Source organism: Coenobita brevimanus, chromosome 110 (assembly GCF_032717465.1).
Source record: "Coenobita brevimanus isolate Jiangsu-jjx chromosome 110, ASM3271746v2, whole genome shotgun sequence".
Taxonomy (NCBI): domain Eukaryota; kingdom Metazoa; phylum Arthropoda; class Malacostraca; order Decapoda; family Coenobitidae; genus Coenobita; species Coenobita brevimanus.
In genome coordinates this window covers 2,165,264-2,186,724 of record NC_137063.1, presented here as the reverse complement: position 1 = coordinate 2,186,724, position 21,461 = coordinate 2,165,264, and the positions used below count along the sequence as shown (strand labels likewise).

Sequence of the window (21,461 nt, the reverse complement as noted above, 5' to 3'; positions counted from 1 at the left end):
ATCGAGTCGTAGGGGCAAGATAAAGCCTTCCATACCCCGTTTATCACTACAGACCCTTTCCAAGCTGAATAAAATCGTCTGGATACAAGGAGTAAATATAAAACCCGCCATCAGATTGGAAGAGTTAAGCCCACGAGAGGAACAGCCGTATGCTTACACCTTCGAGGCAAACCCGCAATTTTTGGACTATTTCTGATGCACGGGATGAAGCCAGAACGTGTCCCGCCTCGCTGTATCTTTGTTAACTTTATAATATGGGATACAGGTAGTTAAAAATGCATTATTGATCACAGGCGTTCCACAAATGTGCCTTCAAAATTGGGGGTTTGCCTTCGTGTATAAACATTGACCGTGCGGGCCGAGGGGTGGGTGGTGTCGGCAGGCAGGCAAGACCCAGGGGGACGCCATATACAACACTCCTCAGACTACGGGAATAACAACACCCAGTCACCACTAAACTCTACCAGTCAACACTATGGTCTAGCACCACTACCATCACACGAGGCACGCGTCTACCAGGTGCTGCGGCCGTCAAACACCACACTCACAGTCTCACTAACCTCACTACCCCGTCTTCCTCACCGCTTGGGAGATTTCGTATCAAAACATCGGTTCCTCGGCGATTTATTTTGCACGTTACGCCTTAATATTCCCTAGCACGCTACCAATATAAACCATGTATGTGTTTCAAAGTCTTAAGCAGCCTAAAGAGAATTATTAAGACGCAACAGACAGCATAAATCGCTCAGAAAGATACATTACGAAATCTCCCACGCCAATGTAAACACGGGTCACTGAAGCCACTCATCCTTCGCCATATCGCCTCGCGCGTCCTCCTCTACACGAAATGACGGCCGACCACGTAGCGCTTGTTCCTTTGGCGACTTATTCATCATGTTTTACACCTGAACGATATCTTGCTTGCTATTTTTACACTTTTAATGGGTAATACGCAAAACAAATCGCCTGAGAGGAAGAGCCAATACCTTTGTCCCAGGTGGCGTTGTAAGATTTCCAAGTTAATGCTTTAAAGGTAGTCGGTCGTATGTAAATAAATTCATAAATAAGCAGTTCTCGGTGTGGAAAAAACAGGTTACCATATACACATTTTTATATGTCTGATTTAATAACAACTCTTTCGATCGAGCATGATGAACCTGCAACTTTGGTGTTTGGAAAGACAGTCGCTCAGGGCAGCTGGTAAACAAACAACTTGCAATCCACTCTCTGACGTCACTAAGTTTTCTTCTGTAGGTAGAGCGAGGAAGGAAGAGTCCAGGGCCTTCCCATGCCTCGCGTTCCTCCTGCATAAGGAAATCTACAGTGGCAACAGGGAGTTTGATCATAATTTATAAGTCTCACTGCTCCGAGATGGGATGCCAGATGCTGAGGGAAGTTAATGGCCTACCAAATCCTGTCCTTTATTTTGAAGTGTCGGTAGCGCCACATACTCTCAGGGTCTACTTAGCTGGTGTGTGTGTGTGTAATTCACCGGGTCGGTCAGGATCACTTGATGGTCGTGATCGTCAGCTTTTTACCCTCCCGGAAAGGAGCTGAAAGCTCATATAGTCCGATCTAAGGGCAAGGCTGTGACCTTCACACACCCGTCCCCTTGCTCCAGGGGGACAGTAACCACCCACTTCGTCAGTGAAACTTTTCACAACCCGAGCGAGGCGCGAACTCCCGTCCGCCAGTTGGCAAGCGAGAACGTTACCACTGCACCAGCGAGCGGTGTGTGTGTGTGTGTGTGTGTGTGTGTGTGTGTGTGTGTGTGTGTGTGTGTGTGTGTTTTATTCCCCCCTCCGTTCATCAAAAAATAAATAAATAAATAGAGGTGATTCGTCATTTTCACGTAATTTGTTAAAGGTAAAAATTTTCAAGGATGATTTGAAGCTTCTGGGTCAGCTGTGATGGTTTGCCTTCTCCCCCCCTTTTTTTAAATTTATGTTCTTTGGGGGGAATTTTTTGGCTGCATCGAAATTTTGAAAACACCGATGAACAGTTCAAAAAATATTACAGCTATGCATATTCTAACACCAAGTCATCAGCAATTCCTCGAGTTACAATGCTGAGAATAGAGTAACAAAAACTTTCGTGCAAAACTGTACCTTTGATGAACCCCGGGGAGGTTGTGCTTTTGTCTCTGTCTGTCACTACGGAAATTGTTTTAAACCCGTTTGGAATTTGTGTTAAACCCGTTTGGAAATTGTGTTAAACCTGTTTGGAAATTGTGTTAAACCCGTTTGGATATTGTGTTAAACCTGTTTGGAAGTTGTGTTAACCCTGCTTGGATATTGTGTTAAACCTGTTTGGAAATTGTGTTAAACCTGTTTGGATATTGTGTTAAACCTGTTTGGAAATTGTGTTAAACCTGTTTGGATATTGTGTTAAACCTGTTTGGAAATTGTGTTAAAACTGTTTGGAAATTGTGTTAAACCTGTTTGGAAATTGTGTTAAACCTGTTTGGAAATTGTGTTAAACCTGTTTGGAAATTGTGTTAAAACTGTTTGGAAATTGTGTTAAACCTGTTTGGAAATTGTGTTAAAACTGTTTGGAAATTGTGTTAAAACTGTTTGGAATTTGTGTTAAAACTGTTTGGAATTTGTGTTAAAACTGTTTGGAATTTGTGTTAAAACTGTTTGGAAATTGTGTTACACCTGTACGGAAATTGTGTTACACCTGCATCTATTTAACCAAGTGAGGAGGGTTGTTTTAGGCCTCGTGATAAGACAAGAATGTGACAGTACAGCGCATATCAAGAAAATCCCATTACAAAAATAGGTAGGAGGTTTAGTGAAATGTTAAGAGTAATTTTATGATGACAAGGAGAAAATGATAGACTGTGTTCTCTCATCTCTCCTCCGGTACTGGCCCGTGTGGTGTTGTTCCATCCACTACACCACTACCCAGCACGTAGCGAGTGGTGTGGTGAGCTTAGTGTGGTGTGGTGTGGCGTAGTGTGGTGTGGTGTGGCGTTGTGTGGCGTGGCGTAGTGTGGCGTGGTGTTGAGGAGGTGTATAATCATAAACCGGTCATGATCAGTTTTCGTGTGACGTCTGAAGCTACAACTACTGAGGAATTTCTTCATCCGCAAAAAACGGCACCGGAAAATGAGGCGTAGGTGCTGGAGGCGGGACAGCTTTATGGCATTAGCCTTGGCACCGTCGACTACCTTACCCAGAGGCGAATTTCAAGACAAAAAGATGAACCTAGGAGGGATATAATTTTCTTCGCGTGTTGCTTTCCTATTCCTTACAACACGAATCGCAAATTGTACGATAAGAGTCAACACACTTCAGCGATATGGCTTTGCTGTTGAGTGGTTAAGTGTGGTGTGGTGTGGTGTGGTGTGGTACGGGCCGCAGCCACCAAGCCACACTATCAACACGGTGGGGCGGGTACCGGCGGTCAGCTGCGGGGAAGGATAAGACCAGCGCTGATTTTGAAACAGTCCTACGATGATAGGCGTCCGTGGTTCAGATTAACAAGCTAATTTTGCGGTTCTAGCTTTTAGTGCCCTTTTCCTTGCATTAAAAATAAGGAGAGTAAAGTAGCATCACCCTGACTGGCAGCCTCAGACCACTAGACCACCAGGCGTGAGGGAAGTTGGGTGTGACTATACGGTGTGAAGCAAACCAATGGATCCCGTGAGTTCACCTTCGATCTCGCGTCCTTTCCCCTCCAGCCTCCCGCCGTACCACTGTCCAAGCTAAAGAGAGGGGTTGTGTTCTCGTCGCCTAAATCTCCCTTTAAATAAATAAATAAATAAATAAGTAAGTAAATGATTCTCGCTTCCTACATCCTTCCACTTCAACCCTGCCAACCCCTTCACCTCGACGCTGTTCCGTTTTATCCTTGCCGCGCTTATGCATGTTAGGCGAGAACCCAGTTAGTGAAAGAGGTTATCAGTACTTCTCTCCATTCTGAAACCTCCCTCTTGGAGTAAATAAAATCATGTAGGAGCGAGAAAACACTGCCAAGGAGGGCATCGCAGTGAAGGGGTTAACCGCGGATTTATGCTGAGCTGAAATTCACCGGCGGTAGACCTTCGCATGGAGTTGGCATAGGGACTCGTCACGCTGAGGTCGCAGTAGAAGAGAAGGGCGTATTCTGTGTGTGTGTGTGTGTGTGTGTGTGTGTGTGTGTGTGTGTGTGTGTGTGTGTGTGTGTGTGTGTGTGTGTGTGGAGAGGAGGTCGTATTCCGTGTGTGTGTGTGTGTGTGTGTGTGTGTGTGTGTGTGTGTGTGTGTGTGTGTGTGTGTGTGTGTGTGTGTGTGTGTGTGTGTGTGTGTGTGTGTGTGTGTGTGTGTGTGTGTGGAGAAGAGGTCGGATTCTGTGTGTGTGTGTGTGTGTGTGTGTGTGTGTGTGTGTGTGTGTGTGTGTGTGTGTGTGTGTGTGTGTGTGTGTGTGTGTGGAGAAGAGGTCGTATTCTGTGTGTGTGTGTGTGTGTGTGTGGAGAAGAGGTCGTATTCTGTGTGTGTGTGTGTGTGTGTGTGTGTGTTATGAGCTTCCGTAACACCTCTTTCATGGCGAATTACTCTACACATTCCACCTCAGTATCCTTTTGCATGTTACTATAGTCGCGGGGCACAACTCTGAGGTTGTTATTATCGTGCCCTGGCAACCTACGATTCAAAAGTGCGTCTGATTTCGTGTATAATATGAGACGCATGTGATTCGTGTGTAATATGTTCGTGTATAATAATATTCGTGCGTAATAATATGATTCGTGAATAAAATGATACGAAATCGGACGCACTTTTGAATGGTAGGTTGCCAGGGAACGATAATGACAACCTCAGAGTCGTGCGCCGCGACTATAATACATAAAGAAAGGACAACAGAGCGAAAATATAACCCGTGCGTGTCATTTATTCAGTCTGTCTCGCTGTTATAACGACTGAGTAACGAAGACGACGATATCAAGGCGTTATAAGAGAGAGAAAATTTAGGCCTTATGTGTAGGATTTATCGCTAAGGAAGGGGTATTGGAACCTCCTTAAGGCGTTATAAGTGATAGAATATTTAGGAGTTATGTGCAAAATACTGTATATCACTAAGGAAGGGGTGTTGGAACCTCCTCAAGGCGTTATAAGTGAAAGAAGATTTAGGCTTTATGTGTAAGATCTGTCATTCAAGATGGCGGATTGGAAGCTCCTCAAGGTCGACGAGAATACAAGCCCCTCAAGTGCTACTCAAGGTGCTGACTGGCCCTCGGAGGCAGGTCCCCTCCCGTCCTTACCTGGGGGAGCCTCAAGGGCCACACTACCCTACCTACCTACCTACCTACCTACCTACCCCAACCCTACCATACCCCACCCCACCCCACCTTCCCCTGATCTGACCCTCCCCCTCCAGAGAATCTGGCCAACTGAGCTTATCTTAAGGCGTCTTTAAATGAGCTAATCTTAAGGCGTTCTTGGGTTCGTGTCCTCGTCGGGTAAGGAAGCTCCCTAATACCTGTTCCTTAGCGACTTATTTTGAATATGGCTGGTTCATATCCTTTGGCACTTTTTCTTATGCACAGTATGACGATATGGGAAGGATTTGTGTAGCACAGAACATAGGACAGTAGACAAACAAAATAAATCACTTGGGAAAAGATGTTAGGGAGCTTCCTTAACCGACGGGAAACGAATCCTGGTAACCAAAGGATGTGCAGGATTTCCCAGCTTGGCCAGACTCACGAGAAGTCAGTCTTACCCCGAGGACAAAACGTACGTCAACCCTCTTGCAAGCACATCAACTCATATCTCAATGTACGCCTCCCTTTCTCTAACTCTTTCTCTCCTCCTCCATCTGCTTCTCCTCTACCTCCTCCACTTCCTCTTCCCTCACTTCCTTCTCCTTATGATTTATAGCATTGGTGTGTTTTTGCAGCAAGAGGGTTTGTTTACAAATGCGGATCACTTGCACGAACGCTTCCTCTGCCTCGCTTGACCCTGTGTTGCGAAAATTTTGAAGCCGAAATCTTGTTAGTTTGGGCGGTTCTCTTGCGCATACTCCTACCCAGTTATACCCACATATGACATGATTATATTCCCTTCTGTGTTAATTATATCTAAGCTGTCAGTAATACAAAACTACAAATAACATAAGAGGGAATAACAAGGTGTCACATACAGAATAACTCTAGAAAGATGCGCTAGAAAGCCTCCCAATCTAAAGAAAATGCGATCTAGAGACGCATTCGGCTCTCCCGTGTCAAGGTGGAGGCTTCGTAGAGCTGAATGAACCCGCCTCGAAACAGGTCGAAACATCCACCATTTGAATCAGATGAATTTCCATTTTCCTTTTTCTCTAAGCCACCACCAGACGATTAATATTCATTTCGAGAAAGAAAAAACTCTCCTAAAGTGAATAAAACCGCCTGGGAGTAACATAAACAAAAGCCGAGTCGTAGGAGTGGCGATTGGCAGGTAACTCGTTGCACGGAAGAAACATGGCGCCAATTTTAAACAGGGTCAGAGCGAACACGAACCAAGTACACTGTCTTTTCCCCATCAAATAATAATGTTTGTGTGTACGATCGATCTTACTAGGCAAGTCTGGACCCGAATTCACAACGGATTTACGATGAGCTTTCTGTCGTAACTGTTTTTCTTGCAGGAAGGAGGACAACAGTACCGAACTTTCTCTTCTCGTCTACAATCAGGGACAAAAGTTAGCTTACCCTTCCACTGCGTCTGCTTCACACTTGGAATTTCACCGATACTCCTCCTATATGCATACCATCAAAGAATGTCACTTAGAGGCAGAGAAACAGACCAAGCCTTTGTCAACTTTGAAATATTGCCCAGCGGAGGTAAAAGAGAAGCAGAGGAAGGGAAGGAGTAGCTGAAATTATGTACCCGATTGTACTTTCCGCAAAAACAAATCTTTAGTCACAAGGGGAGCCGTAATCGTAGCTAATTCTGCTTTTAAAGGAAGTAGGATGTACTAGGAAGGAAGTGCTAAGATTCTACCCACGTCTCTCCTCCTTCCTGCAGTAAAAAACACCTTCCTCAAACCAGACTTAAGTTACGAGAAAAATTAACCTTCCTTAGAACAGAGAATAAGACGTAAATCTGTGAATCTGTGACCGTGGAAGAGAGGGAGGAGTGGGAGAGGTCAAGCCAGGTCAAGTGTACCGACGTCACAGGATACAGCAGCAGTGGAAGGTGCAACACGGGGTAGGAATGCAAAACTGTCTTTCTTGCAACAGACGCGACACTGCACACGTCCCTCTTGCAACAGACGCGACACTGCACACGTCCCTCTTGCAACAGACGCGACACTGCACACGTCCCTCTTGCAACAGACGCGACACTGCACACGTCCCTCTTGCAACAGACGTGACACTGCACACGTCCCTCTTGCAACAGACGCGACACTGCACATGTCCCTCTTGCAACAGACGTGACACTGCACACGTCCTTCTTGCAACAGACGCGACACTGCACACGTCCCAGTTGCAACAGACGCGACACTGCACACGTATGAAGACTGTCTTTCTTACAGCAGACAATCTTCCAAGAGGTAAACAGTGCCATCCATGCAACAGACAGTTGTGCAGTCAAGGGTGTCTCTCATGCAGTAAACACAGTCTCATGCAACAGTGACCCATGCCATAAACAGTGTCCCTCGTGCAACAAACAGTGTCTTTCATGCGATCCACAGTCTGTCAAGCAACTGCACATTAAACACACCAGAAATCAGCAGCTTTTCATGCCTCTGCACAAGGAATACCCAAGACTTGCTAAATGTAAAATATATATCAGTAGAATATCACCAACATGCAGGCGACTCGAGGCTATATCTAAGCTCTTCTTTTTTAAACATGGGACAAGTTTTTCTGAGAATGCAAAGTGTACAATAGCCTTAAATATATAGATAGACTGTATATAATATGACAAGGATACCCACCCTAACCCCGGATATTGTGTGCTGTCTATACCTCCTTACCCCTCGCCACCGCCACACAGCACAGGCGGGATATACACAAACACATCCACATTCCCAGCTCAACCCAGCCGCTCCTAGGATTACCCTCAGTACAAATCGTCTGAGTATTACACAAGACACCTGAAGCGGCCAAAGGGTGAACCATAAGGGATCTCAGTGACTTAAGAGATTTCCCTCAGCTTAGCTACGAAATACCTAAGTTCGGTGCATCCGTAGCAGTGAGAAGAGTTACACAAAACAGATATTAGCCCAGTGAATGCTAGGATTACTGTTAAAATCGTCTACTTTTGGATGAATAAAATCGTCTCAATTAGTCAGTATATCAAAGGAGGAGAGTAGGGCTTTCGCAGCTGAACAAAATCGTCTGTTTTAATACCTGAATAAAATAAGCAAAATAGTTAACAGGGATAGCTTTTAACCCACTAACTGCTACTGAACTTCTCTTGGCACAACAAAATCGTCTGCTGTTAGCCCTGAATTAATCGTCTGAGTGGGTCCATAGAAGCAGCGGGTTAAGCAGACAGAGCGGGAGTCATGCAGAACACGCAGACACGCGGGTCGGTGGCGAGGGAGGGTAGCAATGGAATTAAAACTTATCATGTTGAGAAGCCTGAAGAGGAAGGCTCGGCACAGTACACGCACACTCTCTCTCTTCCATCCTCTCCCTCTCTCTCACTCTGTCTCTCTTTCTTATTTTTACTGGCTAGCTCAGTCAACGGGGGGGCTCAGTACCGTCCACATCAGCCCAGCAGTCAGCAAACACCTCAGCAAATGACACTAAAAAATAATGACACTGACGCTGCACAGAAAACGGGAAGCCTGGGAAGATGGCGAATGGATATTTTGTCCGCACTTTATTTTTTCTTCTTTTTTGAGCCCCTGGGATTGATGTCGACGGCACCCATATCCCGACCGCCCTCTACTCACCTAGGACAAGCGTGGGCCAGCTCTCCATCCTAGCAGAGAGGCCCTTGAGGAAGATCTGATGGAGAAACAGCAGGGTCTCCGAGTTGAGGAAGATGCTGTTGACGTCTTCGTGGGTGCTGGGGGGCTTCTTGCTGGAGGCGGCCATTTTGAAGGGTCGTAGGAAGCAGGAGACGAGGAGGTTGAGCTGCTCCACGTACTCCTCCTCCGCCTCCACCATGCGGAACACCAGGCTGCGGGGACACGACAAGGCTGAGCTGTTCCACGCACAAGTGATGATACAGAAGGCTAACTTGTTCCACGTATTCCACCCTCCGCTCCACCATCCGAAACACCGAACGCCACTCTACCACTTCCTCAGCTTCTATCTCCACCACTTACCCCACCTGTCTCCACCACTTCCTCGACCTCCATCTCCACCACTTCCTCCACCTCTATCTCCACCACTTACCCCACCTCTGTCCCCACCACTTACCCCACCTGTCTCCACCACTTACCCCACCTGTCTCCACCACTTCCTCCACTTCCATCTCCACCACTTACCCCACCTCTGTCCCCTCTACCTCAGCATCCGGATTACATGTGACTTATTCGACTCTCTAGTTCCTTATGCCTGTCTTCCAAGGAGTGTGGAGATCCGGTGGCTCGGTGGGCTGCGTACTCCTCTCACATTCCCAGTATTTGCACAAGCAGTGAATTAAAGCCCACTGAATTTGCACACACACACACACACACACACACACACTCTTCCATGCCGCTGTTCCACTCCACCCATTCCTCCGACTCACTTAGTTGTCCCGTTCCGCTGTTCCCCGTCCCACGCACCTGTCTCTCTTCCTCATACCCTCAGCTTGTGGTTGACCGTTCCCATTGCACCGTTCCCCTGTTCACTCCCACACCATTCCACCGTTCCCCTGTTCACTCCCACATCATTCCACCGTTCCCCTGTTCACTCCCACATCATTCCGCCGTTCCCCTGTTCACTCCCACATCATTCCGCCGTTCCCCTGTTCACTCCCACACCATGCCACCGTTCCCCTGTTCACTCCCACGCCATTCCACCGTTCCCCTGTTCACTCCCACACCATTCCACCGTTCCCCTGTTCACTCCCACACCATTCCGCCGTTCCCCTGTTCACTCCCACATCATTCCGCCGTTCCCCTGTTCACTCCCACACCATTCCACCGTTCCCCTGTTCACTCCCACACCATTCCGCCGTTCCCCTGTTCACTCCCACACCATTCCGCCGTTCCCCTGTTCGCTCCCACACCATTCCGCCGTTCCCCTGTTCACTCCCACACCATTCCGCCGTTCCCCTGTTCACTCCCAAATCATTCCACCGTTCCCCTGTTCACTACCACACCATTCCACCGTTCCCCGGTTCACTCCCACACCATTCCGCCGTTCCCCTGTTCATTCCCACACCATTCCGCCGTTCCCCTGTTCATTCCCACATCATTCCGCCGTTCCCCGTTCCCTCCTACTCATTCCCTTCCACTGTTCTGTCCCGTTCCACACCTGGTCCTCTTCGCCATACTGTTCCATTCCACCTGGCTCTCTGTTCCATCGTTCCCCATTTCAGCCACACCCACCTGTTCCATTCCACCGTTCCGCCGTCCCAGTCACTTGTTTCACCTCTTTATACCTTCTCCTTCCCTCACCACCTGTTCCGTTCCACAGTTCCCTTTGTCCACACCACGTAATCCGTTCCGTCGTTCCCCTGTCCATCCCACATCCGTTCCTCTCGTGCCGTGTCTAGATTTGAGGTCGCCACACACACACACACACACACACACACACAATATAAAAAAAAACAATACCCCAAATTTTACTAATACGTGTGGGAAAAATCGAAACATTTTGAAACAACCCTTGAAAAAGATACGGTTTTTCTTTGTCTTTCGTTCAGTGTCATTTTTTTTCGGTCGGAATTGGGAAGATGTTTTTTTTTTAATCCCTTTACTGAGCTACGTGACAATTCGCCTCCTCCCTCCGTGCCTCATTCCGGTGTTCCCCTGCCCCCCCCCGGGCTCCCTCTGCCCGTTCCGTTCCTCCGTTCCCCCTCACCGTCCCCCTTTTGTTCCGTTTCACCGTTTCTGCTTACCTTCTCGCTTGTTTCATTCCATCGTTCCTGCCTACTATTTCCCCTGTTCCGTTCCTCGTTTCATTCCACTCAGGTGTTCCGGTTCCGTTCATTCCCTGCGTATTGTGACCGTATCTAAGGCCTCACAAGCTTCTCTGTTTCATTCCATCGTTCCTCAGTATTCATTCACTTATTCTCTTCCTCCCCTCTCCCATCTCAACTGCTGTTCCATTCCACCGTCCCTCCTAACCGTCTAACTAGCCCTGTCTGTTCCATTCCACTGTTCTCTCGTCCACTCACCTGTTCCTTCATTCTCTTCCTCTCCTCTCCCTTCTCATTTGCTGTTCCATTCCAACGTCCCCCCCCTTAGCCATGTCTGTTCCATTCCCCCGTTCTCCCGTCCAGTCACCTGTCCCATTCCACTGTTCCCTCGTCCAGTCACCTGTCCCATTCCACTATTCCTTCGTCCACTCACCTGTCCCATTCCACCGTTCCCCCGTCCACTCACCTGTCCCATTCCACTGTTCCCTCGTCCACCCACATTTTCCATTCTTCTCTTCCTTTCCTCTCCCATCCCATTTGCTGTTCCATCCCAACGTCCTCCCCTTAGCCCTGTCTGTTCCATTCCTCTGTTCCCTCGTCCACTCACCTCTTCCTTTATTCTCATCTCTCTCATCTCAATCTCTGTTCCATTCTAACGTTCCCCTTAGCCCTGTCTGTTACATTCCAACGTCCCCCTTAACCCTGTCTGTTCCATCCCAACGTCCCCTCCTTAGCCCTGTCTGTTCCATTCCAACGTCCCCCTTAGCCCTGTCTATTCCATTCCAACGTCCCCCTTAGCCCTGTCTGTTCCATTCCTCTGTTCCCCCGTCCACTCACCTGTCCCATTCCTCTGTTCCCCCGTCCACTCACCTGTTCCGCTTCCGCATGCTCTCGGCGTGCGGTGACCGGATGTATTCTTCTACGATCTGCTTCCACCGGCGCCGACACAGCCACCCGCGGAAAAAACTCTGCACCTTCTTGATCTTCTTAATTTCCTCGGAGTCTTCAGGTAGATCCTCAAGGCGACGGGAGGGAACCACGCGCCACTCCTTCTTGAGGGTGCACAGCTGAGGGAGGCACGGAAGGGGAGGTGAGAGAGGCACTATCACCACCACACCAGCGCCACACACCACCACATCGCCGTATACCACCGTCATCACCACACCACCTCCACGTCGCCATATACCTCCATCATCACCACACACCACCATACACTACCACACCAACATACACTACCACACCAACATACACTACCACACCAACATACACTACCACACCAACATACACTACCACACCACCATACACTACCATCACCTTCACCACATCAGCAACACATATCGTTACCAGCATACACTACCACCACCATCATCACAGATCATCACCATCACACACCACCATACACTACTGCCACCACTATGCACTACCACCACCACACACCACCACCATACTGTACACTGCCACCACCACACACCACCGTACACTACCACCACCACACACCACCACCACATACCACCACCAACACACACCACCACACACCACCATTCAGAACTCACCTGTCAGCATCCTATGTGGCCCGGGAACGGCTCAGTCTGCAGGTGTGGGCGTGGGTGAGGTCGTGGCAGCAGGAAATGAATAACTGAAGCACTACGCATGGGTCAGCGTGTACGTGTGTGTACGTGAGAGGCTGTGTGTACGTGAAAGTCTGTGTGTTTGTGTGTACGTAGCATGAACTGATGGCTAGAATATGTATGTACGTTTAAGCAGTGTAAGACAGACTGGAAGGGTGTGTGTGTGTGCGTGGCTAGGACAGTGAATGTGTGTACATGGGAGGAACATAACACACACACACACACTGCAATCGGTGGTTATAGAAGGTGTGTGTGTATGGGAATGTGTGTGTGTGTGTGTGTGTGTGTGTGTGTGTGTGTGTGTGTGTGTGTGTGTGTGTGTGTGTGTGTGTGTGTGTTTAAATAAAACTCAGTCCTGTACACATTAAAGACCTGACATACACATCTTCACACACGAACCACCTCCCCCTCACCTCTCTCTCTCTCTCTCTCTCTCTCTCTCTCTCTCTCTCTCTCTCTCTCTCTCTCTCTCTCTCTCTCTCTCTCTCTCTCTCTCTCTCTCTCTCTCTCTCTCTCACCTCAGCCCTCAGCTTCTTAATCTCTGAGGTCAGCTCTTCACACTGCTGAGTATATTGCCATTTCGCCGTCTTCTCACTCTCCACGATCTGCAACAGGTGTAAATGTTTCTGCTCTAACTCTTCCTTCTGCAAAAGTAGCTTGTTGAACGACGCTTGCCTAATGACGTCTATCCAGGTCTTGCATTCGTTCTCGGTCTCCGCCTTCAGGTCGTACTGTCTCTGGTTCTCCCGTCGGTAGGTGATGGCGAAGCAGAACTGGTAGAGGCAGAATGAGAGGCAGAATTAATTTTTCTTGAAGACGCTGGTTGGTGTGTACATGAGAATAGTAGGGGTCTTACCGCTACTACTACTACTACTACTACTGCTACTACTGCTACTGCTACTACTACTACTACTACTACTACTACTGCTACTACTACTATTACTACCACTGCTATTACTACTACTGCTAGCCTACTACTACTACTACTACTACTACTACTGCTGCTGCTGCTGTTACTGCTATTTCTACTACTAATAATAATACTACTACTGTTACTACTACTACTACTATTACTACTACTACTACTACTACTACTGCTACTACTACAACAACTGCTACTACTACTATTACTACCGCTGCTATTACTACTACTACCAGCCTACTACTACTACTGCTACTACTCCTACTACTGTTACTATTACAACCACTCTCTCTCTCTCTCTCTCTCTCTCTCTCTCTCTCTCTCTCTCTCTCTCTACCTTTGATCCTGAAAAGGCGACAGGAAACCGATCGCCATAATATCTATCTATCTGTCTGTCTATCTATCTGTGTGTGTGTGTGTGTGTGTGTGTGTGTGTGTGTGTGTGTGTGTGTTTAAGCCCTTCACTTCGATGATGCGTTTTTTCTTGCTATCTTCTGAGGTCCTAGTCACGAAGAAGTGGATGAAGACTATGAGAGAGAGAGAGAGAGTCGAATTACACACCTGTCTACCTGGAGTCACCTTAGAGAGAGAGAGAGAGAGAGAGAGAGAGGTCACTAAATTGGAGTTATAAAATCCCTCAGAGGTCATTATTTCAAAGTAATTAAGCCACATAATTGAGGGTAATTAGAGACAGACACTCTAATTACACACTAATAGCGATAGTGGCTGATAATACGAAGGCCCTCGATGTAGGAGAGATTAGAGTGGCTTGCATGACCACTACACACGCACGCACACACACACATACACACACACACACACACACACACACACACACAGGTCTACACGCTCCCTCACATGCACATGGTCTGTACAAACACAAGTAATGAACGCGACTGACAAACGTACATTCAAAGGTTCCGTTTAAAACGCACACACACACACACACACACACACACACACACACACACACACACACACACACACACACACACACCACACCCCCTTCACCCACACACGTACCTCAGTTGCTTCAAAGACAGTATTACGCCTCGACAGTTCCCCCATAGCACTTCTTCGTGACTATCACCAAACCCAAGTGAAAATCCATTGTTACAACTCAGCATTCAAGATGGAGAGATGGCAATTTTAGGCCAAGTTAGAGTGAAGGGAGTATAGAAAGGATTGACGCTCCGTGTTAACAGTAAAGACAGTGAAATGTGGTGTGCAAAGGCCGAAGAGTTTTTGCGAGAGAGAGAGAGAGAGAGAGAGAGAGAAACTATGGTGTGCAAAGGCAGAAAAGATTTTGCTGCGAGAGAGAGAGAGAGAGAAAAATATGGTGTGCAAAGGCAGAAGGGATTTTGCTGAGAGAGAGAGAGAGAGAGAGAGAAGTGACAGTAGTGAGAATATAACAGAAAACATGTCACTGAACTGAGAGAGAGAGAGAGAGAGAGAGAGATACAACACTGCGGCGAAGGCTCTGGGAATGAAGGAAGCAAGTGACATGAGTGGAAAGTCCTTAAGTCCACCGTGTTTGGATATTCTACACGTGCACCGCTCCCACCACCACGCACGAGAGCTGCACGTCACTCAGGGCAGCACAAGACAGCCCTAAATAAGTCGGGAATTGAGAGGGGATAAGGAATGCATAGGGTCGGCTCAGCACACCTAACCTCTGCAAAGCTGATATTGTAAGTAAAGTATTGAGAGCTTTCCAACACAGATCAAAGGAAAGTGCACCAAGGATACTGAGAAGCGAAGAGCTGGGGTGTGTGTTACTGAAGGTCAGGAGGTTGCAGTAGTAGTAGTAGTAGTAGTAGTAACTGTAGTAGTAGTAGTAGTTGTTGTTGTTGTTGTAGGGTAAACCTGGTCTCCCTGGCCGAGCAGACCCATCAACCTCAGACAAGTTATTTCTCAAGTTGGGATGTCCCGTGCGACGAACCGTTGTTCCCTTGCGATGGACGGCGCATCACCACAGCGAGATACAGAGAAGAATGTACAGTAGATGTTTGGTTCCTGGGTGGAAGACGCAACTGTCTCTCCATCCACTTAACAAGGGCACCATAGCAGGCTCCACATCAACCCGTTATTTAATTACATGATTACCACTCCGTATGAAACTCAGGAAACCATTAGGCTTGTCATCTAGTGTAGTCACATAAAAAGAAGTAGGCTGCACTACATGAAGTGAATGGATGATGGTCGCCACAACCTACCACATCAGGATATAATTCTTTGGAAGTGTGTGGCGAGGTGGAGGAATTGAGTTTTTGAGATATTAAAAACTGTCTCTGTCTCCCCACATAGATATAAGAGACAAATCATTTTCAAGTTTGCCAAAGCCTCACCCCCTGACTGCTGAACTGCCTGTTGTGGTGGATGATGTGAGAGGCTGATGAGAGAGAGGGCAAGATGTACAAGAGAGACCAGGGCAAGATGTACAGCTCAGAAGACCACTAATGTACAGGAGGAACAGAGTGGGTGAAAGTACAGAGCCCAGAGGAACACCACTACTGAGAGTTGTAAAAGATCAGTGGTCGTCTACAGCTAGTGAGTGACCCGTGAAGAACTTGGAGAGGAAGGTAGTCTGGAGATTATAGATTTGCGCTAGACACTGTAGAAGACCTTCGAGATGTCCAGCACGAAAGCAAAAGTTTCACCAAATTTCCAAAAAGAGAATAACCGAGAGGAAGGAATGTCAGGTTGCCAGTGACGCATCGCCATAAAACCCACACTGACGGTCAAGAAGAATGTTGTGCAAGGAGATATAACTCAAAATATTCCAGTTGGGTAGATGGAAAGCTTTTAGAAATAGGAGAGAATTAAACGACAGACGGAGGGTTGGAGACGGTGCAATTTTAGGAGAGAAGCAGCCTACCTGTTTATCGGTGTCCTTGTTCTTTGTGTTGGTGTTGGTGGTGATCAGCCTCTCGCAGTAACACCCCTCCAGCATAATCACCCCGGATGGCTTCACACTCGCCTCCCCGTCAGAGTAGAACAGCAGATTCTGTGGGGTGAGGGTAGCTGATGTTAGGCTGCTTCATGCTAGGCTTGAGCTTGGGTGGGTTAGGTTAGGTCAGGCGGGGTCGGGTTTGGTTGGGTTGGGTTGGTCTTGGTTGGGTTAGCTTAGGTTGGATAGGGTTGGGTTTAAGTTTGTTTTGTTGCGTCTGGTTGGGTTGGGTTGGGTTGGGTTGGGTTGGGTTGGGTTGGGTTGGGTTGGGTTGGGTTGGGTGCGGCTAGGTAGGAATAGGTAAGGTCAGGTTAGGCTGGAATAGTCCCAGTTCAATTTGAGTTCCCTTTTTGAGAGGCCAAGGACTGAAACTAGGCTTCATTTTCAGACCTAAGCCTGATTGGCCTTTCAGCTCTTCAGTCGCTTTCAGTCTCCCAGATCAGGTGCAGCGTGTAAGTTCAAAACAGGAAAAATACTTATCACTCTCAGATTTTCCTCTCTCCTCAGAACAGACACACTAAGACGCTTTGGCGGGGAAGGAGGTTGGATATGGGGAAGCGCCGTAACTCATTTGAAGCAAGTGCCAGCCTAGTAACACCATACTAACTCAAAACCTAGTGCTTTACACGATGGGGTTTGTGCTACCGTTATAGAAAGTGTGTACCGAATGTGTGTTATGCCAGCATGCGCGACTTACAGATCTACCCACACAGATAAGAGATTCAGTAGCCTTCCAGTGCTGAGTTCTGATGCTCCTTATATGCGTATGTGGAGCTGAAGTCTGCTAAATGTGGATAAATGGCAGCAGTGGGTCTGGGTGTACGTGTGGCGTTAATCCTCCTATATCTAGTCCATCATGGCCGCTCATCTTAAGCACGTACGAAGGAAGGACAGGAGAGAGTCTGCAATCACTCAGCAGTTTAGACGGGTCATTGCTGAGTACACGAAGCTGCTGATTTACTATAAGGAAATGCTTACTACTGTTATTAGCCCTTTACTAAATATATCTAGTGCCGAAAATGACTCTGATTTTGAAGAACCATTGGCGTATGATTTAAATTTAATGTGGTAAGAACGGAATAGTAAAGATTTAAAATTATATGTAGCGGACCAGAATTATACCTACATTCCAGACTAGTCATAATTGTCACTGTTTGAAAAGAGAGAGAGAGAGAGAGAGAGAGAGAGAGAGGAAACAGGAGGGAGGGCAAGAAGCTGCATGTGTCCTACCACCTATGTCCTACCACCAGCATATGTCCTACCACCAGCATATGTCCTACCACCAGCATATGTCCTACCACCAGCATATGTCCCACCACCAGCATATGTCCTACCACCAGCATATGTCCTACCACCAGCATATGTCCTACCACCAGCATATGTCCTACCACCAGCATATGTCCTACCACCAGCATGTGTCCTACCACCAGCATATGTCCTACCACCAGCATGTGTCCTACCACCAGCATGTGTCCTACCACCAGCATGTGTCCTACCACCTGTGTCCTACCACCAGTATATGTCCTACCACCAGCATATGTCCTACCACCTATGTCCTACCACCAGCATATGTCCTACCACCAGCATGTGTCCTACCACCAGCATATGTCCTACCACCAGCATATGTCCTACCACCAGCATATGTCCTACCACCAGCATATGTCCTACCACCAGCATATGTCCTACCACCAGCATGTGTCCTACCACCAGTATATGTCCTACCACCAGTATATGTCCTACCACCAGCATGTGTCCTACCACCAGCATGTGTCCTACCACCAGCATGTGTCCTACCACCAGTATATGTCCTACCACCAGCATGTGTCCTACCACCAGCATGTGTCCTACCACCAGCATATGTCCTACCACTTATGTCCTACCACCAGCATGTGTCCTACCACTAGCATATGTCCTACCACCAGCATATGTCCTACCACCAGCATATGTCTTACCACCAGCATATGTCCTACCACCAGAATATGTCCTACCACCAGCATGTGTCCTACCACCAGCATATGTCCTACCACCAGCATATGTCCTACCACCAGCATATGTCCTACCACCAGCATATGTCCTACCACCAGCATGTGTCCTACCACCAGCATATGTCTTGCCACCAGCATATGTCCTACCACCAGCATATGTCCTACCACCAGCATATGTCCTTCCACCAGCATATGTCCACCAGCATATGTCCACCAGCATATGTCCACCAGCATATGTCCACCAGCATATGTCCTTCCACCAGCATATGTCCTGCCACCAGCATATGTCCTACCACCAGCATATGTCCTACCACCAGCATATGTCCTACCACCAGCATATGTCCTACCACCAGCATGTGTCCTACCACCTATGTCCTACCACCAGCATATGTCCTACCACCAGCATATGTCCTACCACCAGCATATGTCTTACCACCAGCATGTGTCCTACCACCTATGTCCTTCCACCAGCATATGTCCTGCCACCAGCATATGTCCTTCCACCAGCATATGTCCACCAGCATATGTCCTACCACCTATGTCCTTCCACCAGCATATGTCCTACCACCTATGTCCTTCCACCAGCATATGTCCTTCCACCAGCAAATGTCCTGCCACCAGCATATGTCCTTCCACCAGCATATGTCCACCAGCATATGTCCTACCACCTATGTCCTTCCACCAGCATATGTCCTTCCACCAGCATATGTCCACCAGCATATGTCCTACCACCAGCATATGTCCTTCCACCAGCATATGTCCTTCCACCAGCATATGTCCACCAGCATATGTCCACCAGCATATGTCCTACCACCTATGTCCTTCCACCAGCATATGTCCCACCACTAGCATATGTCCTACCACCAGCATATGTCCAACCACCAGCATATGTTCTGCCACCAGCATATGTCCACCAGCATATGTCCTACCACCAGCATGTGTGTGTGTGTGTGCGTGTGTGAGTGTGCAGAGAGCCTCTAGGAAAGCCTCAGGAGACTATTTTTAAAAACAAGAGTGGAGCGACAGACACCGCCTCCCTGCCTACCACAACGAAGACTGCGGTGTGGGGGTTCGCGAGGCTGGCTAGTGCTATCAACGGGAAGGCTGGGACCTATTTCTTCATCCCTTGCGTGGCAGAGGATAGTGTGAATCTTTGAACCACGGCGGAAACATGCTTCAGGTGAGGTATTATTACGCTTCGAAGCACTACAGAGCCAGCTTAAGTAATAGGCAGGTAAAGAAATAAGTCTCTAGCGAATCTGTACCACTTTCTGGGCTACAGGGGTGCTGATGGTGCTGATGCTGAGGGATTGCTGTCCCCTGGTGGTGCTGATGTGGTGGCGCTAGTGTGGTAATAGAGGTAGAGCTGAATACCACTGGTGCTTGTGTGGTGAAGGTAGTGCTAAGAAAGGAAGGGGGGGTGGTACAAGTGTAGGCAGGTGCTAAAGGTGCTGACATGGTGGTGGTGGTGGTGTAAGTGTGGGCAGGTGCTGATATGGTGGTGGTGCAAGTGTGGGCAGGTGCTGATATGGTGGTGGTGGTGGTGTAAGTGTGGGCAGGTGCTGATATGGTGGTGGTGGTGGTGCAAGTGTGGGCAGGTGCTATTGGTGCTGATATGGTGGTGGTGGTGCAATATACATACAGTGAAGGAATTACTCTTGCTCTCCTTCCACATGCAGTGCCGTAAGTTTTAGAGTTTTTGATGTATCCACGGGAGTATTATACACTTGATTTAGTATTACGGGGCAGATCATTGAATATATACCCCTCTTTGAAATGCTTTGTTTTGAAATCCTTCGTTTTGAAATTCCTTGTTTTGAAATTCCCTGCTTTGAGTGAGCTAATATGGCGCCGGTCTATATCCAGCCTCCTTTTTCCTTACGTAAACATCCTCATCAAGGTTTTTCAAGATCTTAAAACTACAGCTACTTAAAGACTACATGATTTTTCACTTCACCCCTTGTAGTACATAATTCTAACCAGTTTTAGTTAAGAAAAGAAACACACCTCCACGACAACAGTGAAAGAATAAGAAGTTGTCAAAGGCAGGGAGATTTCTTGCCGATGGCGTGATTAACACAAAGATTTAAACTCCAGTAATGGGTCTAAGTGTGAGTGGGTAATACGGGGGTTGGTGGACTGAGGGCTGGATAATAGAGAGACCACTGGACTTGTTGCATCACAGTAGGGCTTTGTTTACATGTGGTCTTAGTCACAGGCCACGCAAAACCTGCTTCTGGGTCTGATGGATTTTGCTGGAGACGGTAAGAATAGCAACAGATCCACATTTTCATCACTTATCATGGAATTAACAGACCCCCATCGCTCCCCCCCCCACTGGTCTTCTCCCTCCCCCACAGGTCTTCCTCCTCCCACCCCCACAGGTCTCCCCCTCCCCCACTGACCTGGTAAAGCGTGAACCACCTGAGCTGCCACTTGCTGGAGTCAGAGGATCGCTTGTACAAATACCCGCTGTAGTTGTGGTCATGTCGTGCCTTCTCCGCTAACATCAACACCTGGTTCTCGTTAATCCTGATGGTGCGCTGCATCTTGGGGCTTAGCATCTTGACAGTGTTGGTGATGGTTGTGGTTGTGGTTGTGGTGGTGGTCGCGGTGGTGAGGGAGGTGTTGAAGGCTGAGCTGCAGATGGAGGAACTTCTTCGTCCGCTCCCCGTTGCCTTACTCGCACGCCTCGATATGCTGGAGGAGGAGGGTGTGGCGGTGCTGGTGGCGGTTGTGGTGTTGGAGCAGGTTGTGGTGGCGGTGGTGGAGGTGGTGGTTGTGGTGGAGGAGGAAGGGGTGTTGTGTGACCGCCGCGACGACCACAACAACTGGCAGGCCTTATGTCACATGCTCGGCCTCTTCGGGGTGTCGGAGATTTCGGAGTGCCTGCGATGGGACGAAGACATTTTGCCTGGTTTCTCCACTCCGCCGCTTCCCGACCTCGCTAGATCAGTGTCTTTAGTTGCTATTGGTTTGTTGA

The 21,461-nt window shown here is 48.0% G+C and overlaps 1 protein-coding gene across 1 annotated transcript in view; it reads right to left on the bottom strand.

Annotated features, from left to right (window-relative positions):
- LOC145417440 (ras-specific guanine nucleotide-releasing factor 2-like) overlaps positions 1-21,042 on the bottom strand; it is an 89,237-nt gene extending 68,195 nt beyond the window's left edge. Inside the window, exons 1-5 of the mRNA XM_080286126.1 lie at positions 20,884-21,042; positions 16,422-16,550; positions 13,140-13,394; positions 11,864-12,060; positions 8,871-9,100 (exon numbers count right to left, since the gene is read on the bottom strand). Of these exons, the coding sequence (XP_080142252.1) occupies positions 8,871-9,100; positions 11,864-12,060; positions 13,140-13,394; positions 16,422-16,550; positions 20,884-21,042 (970 nt within the window). The remainder of the gene's footprint in view (positions 1-8,870; positions 9,101-11,863; positions 12,061-13,139; positions 13,395-16,421; positions 16,551-20,883) is intronic.
- Positions 21,043-21,461: the final 419 nt, after the last annotated feature.